The 18,816-nt window shown below is 41.3% G+C and overlaps 1 protein-coding gene across 1 annotated transcript in view; it reads right to left on the bottom strand.

The window, feature by feature from the left end:
• Positions 1 to 413: 413 nt before the first annotated feature.
• The window catches only part of C8H12orf50 (chromosome 8 C12orf50 homolog), a 39,032-nt gene continuing 20,629 nt past the window's right edge, over positions 414 to 18,816 (bottom strand). The window contains exons 7-12 of the mRNA XM_060244419.1: positions 13,040 to 13,150; positions 10,015 to 10,122; positions 8,271 to 8,378; positions 7,883 to 8,086; positions 3,280 to 3,369; positions 414 to 628 (exon numbers count right to left, since the gene is read on the bottom strand). Coding sequence (XP_060100402.1) covers positions 603 to 628; positions 3,280 to 3,369; positions 7,883 to 8,086; positions 8,271 to 8,378; positions 10,015 to 10,122; positions 13,040 to 13,150 — 647 coding nt within the window. The 3' untranslated portion in view covers positions 414 to 602. The remainder of the gene's footprint in view (positions 629 to 3,279; positions 3,370 to 7,882; positions 8,087 to 8,270; positions 8,379 to 10,014; positions 10,123 to 13,039; positions 13,151 to 18,816) is intronic.

An 18,816-nucleotide genomic window follows, 5' to 3' on the forward strand; every position in this document is an offset into this window, starting at 1 on the left:
TGCATCTATGTATGACAACATTCAGTGTAACTCATAGAAAAAGGGAAAGTAAGCTTTTGTTTCAAAATATAGCAGGAGAACAAATTACTATGTTTAAAATCTTATTAGTACTATACTCTGAAGTGGATTGAAGGGGGGGTCTTCTACAAATGTTTTATTTAAAATAGATTTATGTCCAGTCTTTATAGCAGGGGTGGCCAACAGTAGCTCTCCAGATGTTTTTGCCTACAACTCCCATCAGCCTCAGCCAGCATGGTCAATGGCTGGGGCTGATGGGAGTTGTAGGCAAAAACATCTGGAGAGCTACCGTTGGCCACCCCTGCTTTATAGCACTATTAAGTATCTGAAACAGTTAAACTTCTAAGCAGTACTGACCTTCATTAGAAATGAACTCATTCAGAAACATGCCTCATTTACATATTTTAATGTATATGTTTTACCAGCTCTGCACATTCTGCAATTTATTCTTATCATCTCTGGCTCTTCAGGTTAATATAACCATGGTCTTTGAATTAGCATTTTCCCCTTTTTTGATGGTAAACTATAAGAAGAACATCATATCACTTCTTTTCTTATCTTTCCTCTCCTTCAAACCTCCTTTTTTATCTGCTTCCATTTCTTCTAGGCTCTGAAATTAACACACATACAAGTTTGAGAGTTTGATGTAAATGTAATTGGCACACAAAAAGGGGAAAGCTACTGTCTTAAGGTATTCCACATTATGCTTCGTTAGTTAATCAATGGCTCTGATGACAACTGGACGGCATTAACAATTTCATATCAGAGATTTTGGCTGCCTCCAACCTCCCAAAATTATTCTTCTATGCTGCTGCTTCTGACTCTTCTGCTCTTGCTTCTTTTGCACCATCTTTAGCTGCAAGAAGCCACTGAGAGTTGGCCTGCCTTAGGCCTTTTTCAACTAGGCAAGGTCAATAGGTCAGCTGGGGCAGAGCAGAGGACAGACCTCTTCCCTCTAGTCCAGAGGCTAATCCACAACCAGCCAGCTCACAAGAAAATGGAAGGGCTATGGGCAGCAGTACTAGGACAGCAGGCAAGGGCCCACTGGTCCAACTGCAGCCATGAACATCCTCTCACCTGCACTGAGTACAACAGGTGATTCTGATGGTGGCAGGAAACCAGATAATCAAGGTGCTCCATACTAGGCTTCCTTCGTTAAACCAATTACATTGATGACAATTTAAAACCAGAAATACTAGTAAGAGTAGTTCTATTAAGCTTACTGGAGCAGCATTAGAATTAGTGAATGGGACCTTATGTGATTCAACAAGATTTGTGCAGTCACTTATAAACCATTATACTCTGGCAACCATAATTAGTTTTGAAAGTGGGGTTTAAAGAAGGGCAGGAACAGCAATAGTTACTACTAATTACAGCTAAATATAGTAACTAATTATGGCTGCCAGTGCTTAATGGTTTACAAGGTAACACACTAATCTTGCTGAATCACATTGGTACCATCTGGAATAACAGGACTGCTCTAGAATGAAGTGGTTGTTGTTTCCCATAGTGAATGGAATTTCAGTAAGGCTGGATACATATTCTAGTACCCCTATCTAAGCACATTTACTTGAAACTGAGACCCACTGATTTCAGGGAACCTTATTTCCAAATAAGCATCCATTAATATAAGTTCTATACTAGCTTTACTATTTGAATATGTGAATCCCAATCTTATGTGTGTTAGGCCCAGTAGAAAGTAACATTCACTGCTGAAGAGAAATTATTCCCAAATGTTCATAGGGTACTTCATAAACTTTCTTTTTCCTCCCACTTATAGGCACTGGTGGCTACTGATCAGAAAACTCTTTGAAGCACTAGTCAGTACAGCAACCACCCAAAGTCTGCTGAAATATATTATTACACAAAAGAGCACGCTGAATAATGCTGTTCAGTTTACTGTAATGAACTCTGAATGAAGCTGCAAAGCACTTTTAATGATGCTAGAGTAGTGTGGATAATTATGAAGAATATCTGTATCATGCCTGGTATCAGCACACATTGAATTGAGGAAGCTGCCAGGGCTCAGGGCAGCTGCAATGGCCCACTGTCAATGACCCACCTGCCTACATGACTCCCATACTGCCCAACTGCTCACCCCTTCCTCCACTCACTCACTCGCTTGCAACCCTAACCCTCATCTATATGATTCTGTACAGTAGTCATAGTGTACACAGAGGACCCAGGAGAAAGTACCATTAATCAGAATATATGTTCTATTGTGTGTGGCTGTTTCAGTTAAAACTCTTATTTATTTCAAGAGAAAAACCAGTTATTTAACCAGAATGTTCTTTTATCAATTGCTGATTTATATAGTTTCCCAAACAGATTTTATGCTCACCCTCCAGTTACAAAAGTGAAATCTGACCATACTTGTAGCCATAAAAAATTAGACAAAAACAAAACAAGATAAAGGAAGGGGCTTTCCCCCACCTTTTTATCAGGTTACTACATGATGGCATCTGGACACTGGCTAGTCAGGAAATTATCACACTTATTTTCCTTGTGATTCTGGAGTGCTGGTTCAGCTTATCTGACCACTACAAACCATAAAGCAGCCATATACATCTTGTGATAATTCCCTGTTAGACAAATCTAAGAATTGTATGGTAAATATGGATTGTACCAATGGGGGGAAGGGTGCACAAAATACCAATTACTATGGAAACATATGGAATAGCATTCTAGAAGTCAAAAGTGAAGCTTCCCAGGAGCCAAACAGAAAAGCATGGGAAGGTGTATGAGCTCAGTGGAATGAAAGGGAAGTCCCTGATGTTGATATGATGGAAGCATCAGTTAGAACCAACAGGAGTAGTGAAAGGGGATAATTCTTTCATGGCCTATCTCCTTGATCCTTATCTAGCAGAGATGAAAAGTGATAACCTCCTATGCAGCCAACATTTGAGTGGACAGAAAAAGGAATTTGGATCTACCTCCAAGTTCAGGTATCACATGAGAGTCAAGACTCAAAAAGAGCCCTTACCTTGATCCAGTTTGTCTAAGTAAGGAAAGATGCTGGAACAAAATTTATTTGCAAGTAGATCTCAGGTCTGAGGGTTTGGCTCCTTATCCAGAGTAGTCTGGGGGACAAAAGCATCGGCTCTAACACTTCCCATGTTCTCCCCTCCTATCCGCCAACAATATACAAAACAAAAATTATCTACACAATACCAAATTACCTCTGTGAAACCTTCACTACATTCAAGTATTTTTTCTGTCTAAAACAGTACAATATAATTAGTAATATAACACCTAAAATACCTGAATGCATTTTTTCAGCTTTTGTGTATACTTTAGTGTGTGGGCTTCTTTTTCTCCAAGATAGTGAATTATATGCTGATGTACATTTCTCTGTAAAGAAAAATACAGCTTGCTTTACATTTTCATCTGTACTTTTCCTTCTGCCATTCTAGTTAAAAAAAACACAATGTACATGCTGTCAGCTATGATATTACCTGACATGACAAGAATTGCAAATCACTTTGAAAAATATCTGAACTCAGAGAAAAATATATTTGTTAAATGTAAACAATCAGTTGCAGTGCTCAAACACACTATGCCACCTGGGCAGAATTATGCAAAAAACAGATGGGGCAAAAACATCAGGGGAAAACAAATCTGTTGGATTGTAGGTATTAATTAGAAAATGGTTATATATCTGCAGGATTAATTCTTTGAAGTGAAAATGTGTATTAACAGGGTGGTGGTGAAAAATGCTGTTAAGCAGCAGTTGACTTAACAAAGACTCCTCATGGGGTTTTCAGGGCAAGACACATCCATAGTGGTTTTGTCATTGCCTGCCTCTGCATTGCAACCCTGGACTTCCTCAGGGATCTCCCATCCAAATATTAAATAAGGCAGACTGTGCTTAGCTTCTGAGATCTGATGAGATCTGGCTAGCTTGGGGCATCCAAGTTAGGGTAGGTGTTAAAATAAATAACCAACAAATTGTTTTCACAAAATTAGAACTGTACATTTGTTTAATAAATTATAACCTTGCAAACACACTTTTAACAATATGTATTTCCCCCCTTTAAAATCCTGGCAAACATGGCTAACATGGCAGGCAATAGGGGAAAATACTATTTTTATTCAGAGGGTGATCATAACTAGAATTTTATTGCTGTTTTCATGGGGGGGGAAACAGTTTGTACATGTTTTTCTGTTCCTGTGAAGAGATATAGCTTCAAAGGTGCTCATTGTCTGTTGTAGAAAACCATTTTTGCTATGCTTGGGGTATTGATTCTTTTACATTAAAAACATAGAATGTGATATTTTCTAAGAATCTTGAAACATCAGACACTGAGACCAATATGATATAATGGCACAGATACAGTATATGCAAACACACAATACAGTTGCTTCTTCTTAAAGTCATCACAGAACATAAAAAGCACAGAATTAATCACATTCAGAGCCTTATTACATATAAAATGAAAAAATATTTTGCTATTAACTGGAACAAAAAAAGCTTACATTGGAGATGGCCTGATGGGATTTTCCTAGCTAAACATACCCTGTGCTTCATGTGCAAGCCCTCAATACTCCTTCCAGCTCTTCTTGACAGTTATTTATTCATTAATTAATACATTTATAGGCTACCTTTCCTCACTAGGGGACTCAAAGCAGAAGAAATAGGGAATGGATAGATCTAGCCTCCAGTGGTAGCCCACTCAAGAGTGTTGGAGCTACAACTGAAAATCCTTTGAAAAAGACCACCTCAGATCAAACTTCTCTGGTTCAGGATAAAGAGAGAAGGACCAGAACTCATGACTGTGATTTATGGCCATAGCACGACTTGCAGTTCTATTCAGTACTCCTGGGTCTGTACACAAGGCTCTCACTCTCTACCCCAGGGATGGGCATGAACTAGGAAAATGCAGGTTCATTCTGTGAGATCCCATGAACTGGGATAAACCTTCCCTGGTTTATGAAATGGTTTGGTTTGTGGGTCTTCTCTCCCTCCTTTCTGGTGGCAGCAGTTCCCTGAGGCCAGCAGAATGGAAGTGGGGGCAAAAGTCATTTAAGGGGAACATTCCTTTTAAATGGCTTTTGCAAATGGGCGCTGTGTGCAAGTGAAGTCCAAGTGGTGAGTTAACTACTTATACGTGAACTTGCCACTTGGCCTGCTCTTGGCTGTGGTGCCTGTCTGCAAAAGCAATTTAAAACTAATATTCCCTTTAAATGGCTTTTGCAAGCCATTTCAGTGATCCCTTTCACCCCCACCCCCACTTCCAAGCAGGGGAGAGCAAGAGGGATCGCTGAAATGGCTCGCATCTGCTGACACAAACTACACAAACCCACTGGAAGGTTTGTGGGGCTTGAGAGCAGGATGGCATGAATCCAGATTTGTGAAATATGAACTAAACTTGGTTCATGACAGATTTTGGTTCATAATTCAATTCATGCCCATCCCTGTCTTGACTTCAAACTCACACTTCCATGGAATTAAATATCCCATTCTGCCCATGTTCTACTGGATCCCTTGATTTGGACCTGTATTTTAAACTCTGAGGTTTACCCACCCCATATGATAAATCAGCTCAGGTCTGCTTGATCTTCCAGCTATTGACAACTCCTGGGTCCTGACCCCGAGCTTGGCTTAGCCCTGGTGCCTTTCTCAGACCAGACTTTATCCAGGCCTTCTTTTGTCCTTCAGTCAGGCCTTGCCTTAATCCTGCAAGTACTGTTGTTGCTTTAGAAAAACAACTATATAAAGTACATGAAACTGGCAAACTTAATCATTCTTAACAAACTCCTGCGAAAGATGACTGAAGCACACTCATATAATGTGTACGCTGCTTAGCAAGTGTGGGTAGAAACAGAGGATGATCAGAACAAGATCGCATAACCAGACTGGTGCATCAAGACTTAAAAATGAGGATAGGAAAAAATTACAAATGTAGCCACAAGTATAGTTGCCACAGCTCACACTTGTTACTAGGCATGTTCCTGTGAAACTGTGCACAGTAAAAACAACAGAGACTACCTCAAAATGTTCTTCAATACATATGTAGCAAATCTATTAAAACATTTAATAATCCTCCAGATACCCCTAAGCATGTGGAGTCCCTCAGGGGGCACTACATTCCCCAATGTTATTTAACATCTATAAGCACCCCCTCACCCAGCTGGCATGGTGTTTCAGGTGCCATCAGTATACTGATGACACCAAGCTGTATTTGCTATTGGATGGCCACCTGGATGCTGCCCCACAAAATCTGGCCTTGGGCTTGGAGGTTAAGAAAGAGCAGGCTGAAACTGAATCCAACAAAGATGGAGGTTCTATGGCAGGGAGGTGGAGCTTCAGGATTGGGGTCCAGATTACCTGTTCTTTATTGGGGACCTCTAATACTGACACAGTCTGTCAGGAGCTTGGGTGTGACTCTGGATGCCTCCTTAAATATTGAGGGCCAGGTCACACATAACAGCCAAGGTGGCATTTTCCACCTTCACCAAGCTTGACAGCTGGCCCCTTTCCTGTCACGTCCCAATTTAGTCACAGTAATCCATGCAATGGTCACCTCCAGGCTAGACTACTGTAACTTGCTGTATGCTGGCTTGCCCTTGAGACTGACCCAGAAGGTCCAACTGATTCAGAATGTGGTGACACATGTCCTGACAGGTACACCACAGACTGTGCATATTAGACCTGTGCTGCTCCAGCTGCACTGGCTTCCAGTGGAGCACCAAATCAAGTTCAAGGCTCTGTTTTAGACCTTTAAGGCCTTGAGTGGTCGGGACTAATATATCCATAGGACCACTTTCTCTGATACACCCCCAGAAGGGTGCTATGATAGTCAGATAACAATTTACTGGTGATCCCAGGCCCTATGGATACCCAGCTATCCCTGACCAGGGCCAGGGCTTTCTCAGTCCTGGCCCCAACCTGGTGGAACTCTCTGCCAAGCAACATCAGGGCCCTGCGGGATCTTATGCAATTTCATGGGACCTGTAAGGCAGAGATGTTCCATTAGGCATTTGGTTGAAGACAGCAACAGTTTATATCATGGCTGGCACCCTCCCTAGCTCATCACCTCCATGACTGATTAATTTCCCATGGGCTGGAATCAGGAGAGAAGTTAAAGCTTACCACTTGGTTTTAAACTTAATGTATTGAATGTTTTTAGTCTTGTTTTATGTTATTACTGGTTTTATGATGTACATTGCCTAGAACCCCACAATTGTGGGGATTTGACGATCTATAAATATAATAGAGCAAAAAAACAACAGATTTTTTAGTGGTAGGGTTACCCTGATAAGGCTATCTGGCACTGGGTTTAATGACTGTATTTCATGATTTACTTAAAGCATGTTAAAACAGAATTGTAACAAAGAATTTTGTAAAGCAAGACAATGATAAACAGAGGCTAGATGGCCATCTGACAGCAATGAAGATTCTGTGAATGTAGGAAAAGGTATTTGCGAGTCTCCTGCCTTGTGCAGAGGGTTGGACTGGATGACCATGGAGGTCCTTTCCAACTCTAAGATTCTGTGATTCTATGATTTTATGATCCAACCTTATTCTATTTTAATGAGCTCTTCTGTAGTTAGAAGAGCCACTTAAATTGGAAGAATGCTTCAGAGTTTGTTCAGTGGAGTGGTAGAATGGGGTAGGATTCACCCCAATGTTCTAGTACATTTTAATTTCATGTAATAGTACATAATACCATTGGATTAGCTCTACCAACTCCTTTCCACTAAGTGAATAGCCTTGTTCTGATGCAAGGAGCATGGCTCTGCAGAAGAAAGACTTTCCCCATCAGGGCAAGGCTTTTAGCTTATTTGGAGTCATAGGATCAAACACATTAATAAGTTTTCACATACTACATTGAGAAGAAATCAAAAGAAACTAGGTGCCTACCTGCAGGTAGATTCATCTTTGACTCCTTGGTGGCACCAACTTTATCATAGGTAAGATTTGGTGACCTTCCAGCCACTGCAGAATTCAAGGAAATGCTTCTCCCACTGGCTCTCTGAGAAGGAACATAAGAAGTATTCTCAGCATTCTTGCTTTGATCATTTTGATGGCAATTCCCTTTACCTTTAGGGTTTGAAGTATGTATTGCTGCAAGAAATAATATAAGAATCAACATTATCCTAGGTACTCAGTGCTCAACACATATGGGAATGAACAAGATACAAGTAATACAGCTTTTCCTTTTAATGAGTTGCCTCTAATGATAAACCACAGCCAGGTGAATTATTTACTCAAGCCATTTTTTAACCTATTGATATTTTTCTAAAAATACCTTTTCCAATTAATGGGGTAGACAGGCTTTTGGGTTCCTCAGACATCCATTTCTTTTTCCTCACTCCTTTAAAATGATGCTTCTTTATTCCTTCAGCATGGCTTGTAGCTAAAGAAAACAAAGGAGTCCTGCTATTTAATTCTAAGAGAATAGTTAAGGATACTTTTCCTGATCTACATCTTCCCTTTCTCAAAGCTACTTTTGGTCACTGTGTGGGAAAATAAGGGTTCCCCAAACCCCCTACCGGAAATTACAGTAGCTTTAGTACTCTCAGTTGGAGAAAAAGGGAAGCGATGGCCCCCTTTGGCCATCAAAAAGGCTATGCTTGGGGTCATGAGATCTGCTGGACAAAAGGCATGTACAATTGGGACTGCATTAGTGGGTGGGGAATTAGGTGAAATGGAATGACTAAGTTGTCTGGATCCAACTCAGTGGTTTAAAGTGGGAAATAGAGAAAGGATTTAAAACTTTCTCCCTCAGAACCACTGCTGTGAACAAATTCAGAGCCTCCCCTTGACTGCTTCTAAGTAAAAATAAAAATGTTTGGCGGTCTAAGAGTAGTTCTGCTGTATAATATATATACTTTGGCCCTAATTTGCAAGGCTTCTCATGTCACCTTGTTTGCTCACCTATTCCACATATATGTATCATACTAAAATAAGTGAGCACGCAAACCAGCTTAGAGACATCACACAACATGGAAATGCCCCAGCTGCACAGTCCCTATGTTCTGTCAAAAGATGTTGCGACTGAAGCCACTGGAAACAGCAACTCACCCAAATAAGGAAGGGACATTTCAACTATATAGATAACATATTAAAGAAAGGAATTATTTGGAACCTAGCACATCAGACTGGATATTCCTGTATGTGCCTGATTCCCCTTAACACCTTTTCACTTGCTGAACTGCACAAGATATTTTTGAAGGACTGAACTTGAGGGAATACTGTGCTGTCAAACACAGCTACTTAAGTTGATACAGAAGTCCTTTGGGGATTACTTGTTGTGACAAACAGCACTATGTCAAACATCCAACTGATGACTTCATGCATTTAAATGTGCTATGAAAGGGGCCTGCTATGTAGTACAGAATTCAGCTGACAAGTTGCTCAGTGCACCACACCTTAACTGGGCCTTTGGGAAACTGAAATGGTTTGTTATATCACAGGACAGTAGAAATGATCAGCGTAATTAACTGGATGATCCTGCTATATCAAAATTGATAACAAGCTTATGTGGACACCAAAGAGAGTAGAATATGCTATAGCTAAGTGTTAATTATAAAAATTAACACTTAGCTATAGCATATTCTACTCTCTTTGGTGTCCACATAAGCTTGTTATCAATTCTTATAAAATTTTCAAAAACCCAACAGTACAGTTGAAGACTCTGGCACTGGTGGAGACAAATCACACAGCAGTCTTGCCCAAATATTCATATTGCAAAAGGAAGCAAATATAATGGGTTGGATCTCATCTGCAATTTCTACACATGGAAGGACTTCTGTGCCATGGAAGCATAACTTCCCTGCCATAGGGCTTCCAGCAACAACCCAAAATGCTGTTCCTGAGGTATGGGGGACCCTGAGGAGAGGCGTAAGGGGAGAGTTGGTAGGCTGCTGTGAGACAGAGGAATCAGCAAAAATTACCTCTCCCCCTTCCATGTGCAGGTCTTTTTGTTTAGTGGAATCTAACACATATTTTCCATTTTTTTTTTTCATTTTAAAAATATGAGAAATCAGCACCTTTAATGCTAGAACACTTCAGCATGGTAAATCCTTTTTCTCCATTGATCACTTTACTTTGTATCCCTCTAACAAATATACTTCTTTGTGGCAAATAACAATCACCTCCTGCAGAGAGACATAAAACATCACAAGGACAATAAAAGTGGAGTGCTCCCAATGTTTATGTCAAGATGCATGCTTTTAGCATATTTTTTCATGATCATAAAGAGGAACGGACATTTTAAAAATGCAAAAGAACCAAAGTTATTGGAACTAGCAAATTCCAATGGTTCCACCCTATGAATTCTGCTGTACACTGCATTGGTCAGGCTGCACCTGGAGAATTGTATGCTGTTCTGGATGCCTGGAAGATGTGGAATGGGTGCAAAGGAGAGCAATGAGGATGATCGGAGGAGCATGGAGACCAAGCTCTATGAGGAAAGGCTGAGGGACTTAGGAATGTTCAGTCTGGAGAAGAGGAGGTTAAGGGTGGGGGGATAGCTCTCTTTAAGTACCTGAAGGGCTCTCATGATAGCTCTCTTTAAGTACTTGAAGGGCTGTTACTTAGAGAAGATCAGGGAGCTGTTCCTGATGGCAGAAGAAGAGGGAAAGGAAAGGTCCCCTGGGCGAGCACCAGTCGTTTCCGACTCTGGGGTGACATTGCTTTCACTACGTTTTCATGGCAGACTTTTTACGGGGTGGTTTGCCATTGCCTTCCCCAGTCTTTTACACTTTCCCCCCAGCAAGCTGGGTACTCATTTTACTGACCTCAGAAGGATGGAAGGCTGAGTCAACCTTGGGCCGGCTACCTGAATCCAGCTTCTTCTGGAATTGAACTCAGGTCATGAGCAGAGAGTTCAGATTACAGCACTGCTGTTTTACCACTCTGTGCCACGGGGCACAGAAGAGAGGACACACAATAATGGGTTTACTTAAGGGCAGGAAGGTACTGGCTGGATAGTAGGAAAAACTTTTTACAATAAGAATTATTCAACAGTGGAATCAGCTACCTAGGAAGGTGGTGAGCTCCCCCTGTCAGTCTTTAAGCAACAGCTGGACAAACACTTGTCAGGGATGCTGTAGGCCAGGGGTGTCGAATTCATTTGTTATGAGGGCCGGATCTGACATAATGAGACCTTGTCGGGCTGGGCCATATCGGGCTGGGTCATGTCAGGCCAGGCCATGTGTGTACCTATTTAAGATTAGGTAGCAGAGATATAAACTTTATAAAGGACACAAAGAAACACAATTAAAGATTTTCTTTTAAAAAGTTTAAAACATGCTTAAAATGTTAGTACTCATGGATCTTAATGGTGCTCTTTTTGTATCACTCCCATGCAATCCAGGGAATTGGGCAAAGCAAGCTCTGGCTCTTGTCTTCCTTCCCCAGGGGACCAGAAGGGGGAGGAGCCTCAGCCAACAGAAGGAAGACAGGCTTGCTCTGCTGTGCAATTGAGAGGACCTGGCAAAGCAAGCTATTCCTTCTCCCTTCTTCCCTCAGCCAATGGAAAAAATAAAGGTTTTCCTCTGTAGTTCCTGTGAAATTGAGCAAGCCTTGCAAAGCAAGCTGTTATGCAGAAGGAAGCAAGAGAGAGAGTGAGAAGAAAGCAGATGACAGCCAGTTGCTCAGGCCTGATAGGAACCCTCTGGGGGCCTGATTTGCCCCCCCCCCCGCCACATGTTTGACCCCCTTGCTTTAGGCTAATCTTGCATTGAGCAGGGAGTTGGACTAGATGGCCTATATGGCACCTTCCAACTTTGTGATTCTATTATTCTAATCTCTGCATATAGTGACTTAGGATAATGTTGGAATGCTTCTCTTGTAGACACAGTGGCAGACTGCTTGTCTAAAAGAGTGTTCTTCTAGGTCTCTATGGTCATTTTAGCCTATGTGACTGGATCAAAACCTGCCAAAATATGTGCCAGTATTAGAACAAACAAAGAAGCTATATCTCCTCTAGCAAAGAAGCAGAGTTCCATATCAGTCTGCTTACCTCCTTAATAACATTAATCAAATGCCTTACTTCCACAAACTGAGCTGTCATGGAGTTGATGTCACCAAGTACATTGTGGACAATCGCATATCCAGAGTGGGGAAAAGCCAAAAGTGCTTTCAGTTATTTATTAGGGAAGACTTACATACCTATCTGTTTTGAACACAGACATTACATCTCGGCAGAATCTTATAGACTTAGTTTTTGCAGCTAAAGAAATGTCAAATAATAGACATTATTATTCTCCAGTAATAACTGACACTACCTGCAGCTTTCAGGGGCTTTTCCCCCTGTGGTTTCCACCACTGTAATAAGGAAAGGGATTTATTTATTTTTTACATTCCATCCTACTTAGTTTCAATTACCTGCCCCTGCATAGCTATCCTGGACTTCTTTGGTAGTCTCCCATCCAAATATTAACCAGGGCCAACCCTGCTTAACTTCCAAGATATGACAAGATTGGACTGGGCCATTTATGTCAGGGCATGTGTATAGTACTATCCTATTGTATAATTTCTGCATTGAACATATGAACATATGAAGCTGCCTTATACTGAATCAGACACTTGGTCCATCAAAGTCAGTATTGTCTTCTCAGACTGGCAGCAGCTCTCCAGGGTCTCAAGCTGAGGTTTTTCACACCTATTTGCCTGGACCCTTTTTTGGAGATGCCAGGGATTGAACCTGGGACCTTCTGCTTCCCAAGCAGATGCTCTACCACTGAGCCACCGTCCCTCCCTGTTGTTTTAAAAGCCATGTTCCCACTTCCTGTGTTAATGTTCATGCTTTATTTAAGCTTTGTTCCAGATTTTTACTAGGTTGTAATTTCCACAATCCTTATTATATTGGTTACTGGATGTTCCATTATATTGACATCAATGGCTTATACTGTGCAGTCTGCCTTTAGTCTCTGAGAAAGGCAGCCTATAACTAATATTGATCAAATAAACACAGTAGAGGGATTGTATTTTTAACAACATAGTGCATGCTTACAGAGATATTCACTTCATTGTCAGTTAAAAGAATTTTAATAGTGCAAATATCTTTACCTCCATTTTCAAAGGCACTAAGATTTGATCTAGAGTTACTGTCTAGTGATGCCATAATCTCTGTCTGTCTTTCTATAATATTAAACTTTGATGGAACTGCAACACCATCACCTAGAAAGACAAGAGACAAAATCCATGAATGTATTAAACTTGTGGGAGCATAAAACCACTCTTCAGCCACAGACTCACCACAAGGTATGATGCAAATGATTGCTCTATCACCCTCAACACCTCCACCCCCTCATTGCCTTCCAGGGGAGCAAAGGGAACCCCCACCCTCAGTTGGCTCTGTGGGGAGAGGAGCTGTGTTGTTAACTTATTACAGAAAGTAAATGGCCCATCTTAAAGCTTCATATATATCATTCCTCTTGCTTTGCCAATTCATCCCCATTTGTAAGTGGTCCACACCCACTGTAATTTTGTTTTCTTTTGTGTTTGCAATTTTATGTAACACAGTGTGTTTTGGAATTCTGGACCCTCTGGCTTCTCTTTGTAATTACTCTCTACTTCTGTTTGCACCCGTTTTTGTATACACCCTCACCCCAAATGAATGTAGTTCATGCGTCTGATGGTAAACTCTGGCTCATTTATGTCACAGTTCCTGTTGACATGATTAAGAGTCTTTTGATCTCTATTGGGTCCCCGGGCACAGACAGTGTTGTAAATCATTTGGGGATTCATGCCTTCCACAACTGCTGCATCTCATCACTGATCTACCACTTAGGGCAAAAAGAGATGAGCCAAAGATCACACATCTCCTGTGTTTGTCTAAAAAATGCAAATTGCAGGCCAGTGCATGCCTTTGGGCCATGTAAGGAAGGGGGAGTTTTAACCATTCAACCTGCACTCACATTCAATAAGCAAACTCTTCCTGCTTTTCTATTAGCATTTTAAGGGAAAAAATTATTTTTGAAGGATCTTTTTTTTTTCTTTTGAAATGCTAATACAGCAGAAGTGGAAGGATTAGAATTTTTTTTCCTGTGCATGATGCTGAGACAAACTGAAACTATATGAATCCAAGTTTACATGGTATAGATCTTTGGTATGTTTTGAGTCTTTTGAACGATTCCAAACAGAGAAATGCACGTATAATGGTTTGTTAATCTGACTTGGTTAACCTAAAACTATTTTTATGTCATTGATTCCACTTTAATTAGTAGAGGATATAAGGATTGTTACTGCACTTTCTAATAAATTGTTTTGTGTACAGCTGACTGCAGCATAAATGAGTCAATTGTTAGGTATTATTTCATATTTGGGTGAGGGAGGGAGGAAATTCAGAACTGCTTTTTACTTTGTAGACAAAGACACTACTAAATTTTTGTTCACATGTTTGTAATTTTCTAATAGAACTACTGTAACAATCACAAAAATAAAAAAGAGTACGGCTTTGCCTAAGTGAAAAGCAGTACTTAATTCTTCTGTCCTCCCCAAACAAAAACTGATAATTAACAGTTGGTTCATAAATGCCATGGCTGGCCATAGAAGAGAAAGCAGTAAAATGGTAAGGAAGCTGGAGGCAAAATGAAAGGAAGAAAATGCAAAAGGTCAACAGCCTGAGAAACCCCAGTAGCATTTTGACTCTTGTACATATGACTGACTGCTTTACATGTTTTGTTTTGTTTCAGAATTTATTTATCTATTTATTATTCAAATTTATATTCTGCCCTCCCCACAAGTGGGCTCAGGCAGATTGCAACAGAAAAGTGAAAACATAAGAAATCAGTATAAATAATAATGTTAAAACCAATAAAAACAGTATGAATTTATAGACCATAGGGTTTCCAGCTGGGATCATTGCATAAACTAGGCAGCATAAGATAGTACTTTAGTGTCAGCAAAGTGGGGGGGGGGGAGAAGCTAAGGTCTTATTGGACATTCAGCTGCCTCAACCAAAGGCCTGGCAGAACATCTGTTTTACAGGTCCTGGGAACAGTAATAAATCCCACCTTATCTCTAGTGGGAGCATGTTCCACCATGCCCTACCTTGGGTCCAAGGCTAAGTGGACATCCTTTGGGCCGGGGACAACCAGTAGATCTTGTTCTATAGACCGCAAGGCCCTCTGGGGAATTTATGAGGAGAGGCGATCCTTCAGGTATGTTGGTCCCAGACCATGCAAGGCTTTAAAGCAGGGATGTCAAACTCATTTATTGTGAGGGCTGGATCTGACATAAATGAGACCTTGAGGGGCTGGGCCATGTCAGTTTGGGTTGAGCCATGTTGGGCCGGGCCATGTGTGTACCTATTTAAGATTAGGTAGCAGATATATAAATTTTATAAAGAACACAGACAAACACAAATATATATTTTAAAAAACTTGAAACATGCTTAAAACATTAGCACTCATTGGTCTTAAAGGTGCTTTCTTTGTATTTCTCCCATGGGATGCAGGGAACTGGGCAAAGGAAGCTCTGGCTCTTTCCTTCCTTCCCCAGGGACTGGGTGGGGGGGAAGCCTCAGTCAATAGAAGGAAGAGTGGTTTGGTTCAGTAGCTCTGCTGTGCAATTGAGAGAGTCTGGCAAAGCAAGCTATTTCTCCTTCCCTTCCTCCCCGAGGGAGGAGCCTCAGCCAATGGAGAAAATAGAGGTTTTGCTCTGTAGCTCCTGTGCAATTGAGCAAGCCTGGCAAAATAAGTTGTTATGCAGAAGGAAGCAAAAGAGAGGGAGAAGGAAGCAGAAGACAGCCAATTGCTCGGGGGCCTGATAGGAGCCCTTCGGGGGCCTGATTCGGCCCCCAAACTGCATGTTTGACACCCCTGCTTTAAAGGTTAATACCATTTTGCACCAGCTGGAGTTTCCAGATCAGCTGCAAGGGCAAGCCTGAATAGAGCGAGTTACAGTAATCATGTTTGGAAATGACTATTGCATGGGTCACTGTAGCCAAGTCCTGGGGATAGAATTAATTTCAGAGGGAGCTGTTTGAGAACCCTTGGGATTATAGGACTTCATATGTTTATCTCGTGGATTTAAGTTTGAAAGACAGAAACATTTGCTTAACCTGCTGTAGGATAAAGAATTTTAAAGCCTTCTGTAGCAACTCATTCCTCAGGTCTATGACAATATTCCTCAGATTAGTAGCAGAGGAACCCAGACCCAACTCTTTAAAAACCTAATTGTTTAAAAGTACAGGGTTTCTGAATCATCCTGATACAGTCCACCATCTGTGCTGTTGAGACCCAGAAGAACTGCTGCGATCTGAGCAGACAATATTGTCTTGGATGGACCAAGGCTCTGATTCAGTATAAGGCAGCTTCATGTGATTTCTCCTGTGATCTGGATGTCTCCAATGAAGGGGAGGGGATGCAGCCAAATGATAAAGCATCTGCTTGGTATGCAGAGGGTCCTGGGTTGAATCCCTGACACCTCTGGTGAGATGGAACAGGCAGCAGGTCATGTGGAAGGCCTCTGCCGGAGACCCTGCAGAGCAATTATCAGTCTGAGCTGACTTTGATTTACTAAGGGTCTGATTTAGTATAAGGTGGCTGCTTATGCTCATATCGTTCACTGTTCCTTTGAGCATGCACAGAACTTCTTTGGGAGGCTTTAAAAATTTCCACAGCGGATACTAAAGAAATTTAAAGCAGCAAAAGGAGTTACAATATACAAGGGAAGAAAACGTCTGCTAAGAGAACACTTTTATTTCAAAGAGGACATGCTCACAACATGGGGCCCTGCCAAGGATCCATGCCTCCAAGTGGGACCTGGGGATTCCCTGTAAGAAATATTCATTAAAAATAGGCTGCCCTGGGTTTTGGGACTCTGACCCAGGCTAGTGGAACCATATACGTTTCCTGTGAGGCTACTAACATGATGGATTAGTGATAGAAGGTTCTGTAGAGGGATTCTCCCCGCCCCCCAAGGATAAACTAAGATTTAGTTCATTGCAATGGTGGCTGTCTCTGGCCTTTCAAAGTCTTCACTTGATTGAGGTTCCAAGGAATCCACTCCTTTCTGCCCATACATTTCCTTAACGGAAGGGTTTCTCAAATATGCTGCCTCTGGTCCAGGAAGCTCATTCACAATATTTGCATTACATGGCTACTGTTTAAATCTCACATAAGATTTTCAGAACACTTGAGAAGGAAGTTGTTAGTAGGATTGTAGTTGCACCAGAGCTTCATCCATATCCTGCAAAGGGCATGTGCCACATTTGTCAAGGGGGTGGAGCTTTGGAAACAAAGACAACAAGATGGTGTAGATGGACTAGAAAAATGAGTCCTTAGATTGGTATAGTTTGTAACCTTTCCATGTAAGCTCCTTTTCCTTAATTCTGTAGAAGAATCATGAGCATCAATAGAAAAATGCGGACTCAAACTGCATATCTGCCACAGAGCTAAAGTGTGACTTCTGGCTGGAAGAAGTGTTCTAGAGGGCTGGAAAGCAGGTGCACTGTTATTTATCATTGGTGTGATCCTAACGAAGAGGTATTGTTTGAAGCAAACTTAACATGGCATCCCCAAAGGCATCAATAGTGGTGAAGGAATCACAATTAACAACTAGGGGCAGACACTGCAGACTTTTCCTGGTAAACTAACTAGGGATGGTGAGAATGAATACAATAGAACAGTTCCACAGGTTCCTGTTTTGACCATTCAGCTGAGGTTACTTTGAATGGGCATTCAGCAGCTTGGTGATGTAGTTGCTTGTGGGCTGAAGTTAAAGTTACCTTCTGGTGACCTGGCTTTGGTTGCTCAATTCTTGAAACATTTCTTAGCTCTCTGACTTTGGACCTCAAAGTAGTACTCTTATCCTAGTTCTATGCACTGCTTCAGCTCAGTTTTAGAGCTGTCTTTGTCCATCATCAAACTGAGGAGTGATAGCTGGCACACACTGTCTCAGTTTAAAAGCATTTATCTTCCATGGTTGCATAGCCTCTACTTCAGCTCAACTACAGAGCTGGCCAGTCTTCATCAATCATCAAGCTGAGATGCAATATTTTGCATATACCCTCTCAGCTCGAAAGCAACTACCTTATAAAGTGGTAGCAGGTGTCAACTACAAGCAGGGTAGCAAGCTGCTTATGCTTCACAGGCTAGCAGCCTTGCTGCACTTGAAGCTACAAGACATTGGAATTGTATAAGATGAACTGGCTAAACCTTCAAGAAGTATGAAAAGTTGGACAGCCACTATCCTAGAACTTACTGATGCACAGAGCTTTTCTGTACCTTTTAATTTTAACCATAAATGGGGCAGACTATTTTTTATTGTACAGTCAGCACCAGCGGCTTCATATCAGGCATTATGTGACATGGGGGTAGGAGTTTACTGTGCCACTACAGCTCTGTTTGATAGGGGCAGAATTACTATGGCAACTGAATCAGGTTACATGCACCTAGGACTGTGTGAAGGGGGCGGTATGGAAATATTAGATGGTAAAGACTGATGAGGTGTTTTCTAAGCATATTATTGGCTTTAAACTAAATTGGAGATTTCACACGCACTCAGGATGTGTGGGGTTACTTTGTGACAGACATTGATTTATAAACTATACCAAGTTATATTAAGTCAAACTGTTCTTACAATTTATAACACTTTTTGGAGGTGCGCAAACTCTAGAAATGGTGTACAATTACTCAGTAGACAAAGCATGTCCTGGCTTAATTCACCTCATGCCCCAGCAGTGCCCACTCAGTGACAGCTGAGCGATGCCACAGGGAATTACCGTATCTCTTGCTTGCTTGTGAAAGCATGTTAGCATACAGAAGGAGAACAATGTTGAGATTGCCAGGATGCGACTGACTACCGAACAAGGAAATGTGCTTCATTAAGCAAGTATT

This window comes from Heteronotia binoei, chromosome 8 (assembly GCF_032191835.1).
Source record: "Heteronotia binoei isolate CCM8104 ecotype False Entrance Well chromosome 8, APGP_CSIRO_Hbin_v1, whole genome shotgun sequence".
In the NCBI taxonomy this organism is placed as follows: domain Eukaryota; kingdom Metazoa; phylum Chordata; class Lepidosauria; order Squamata; family Gekkonidae; genus Heteronotia; species Heteronotia binoei.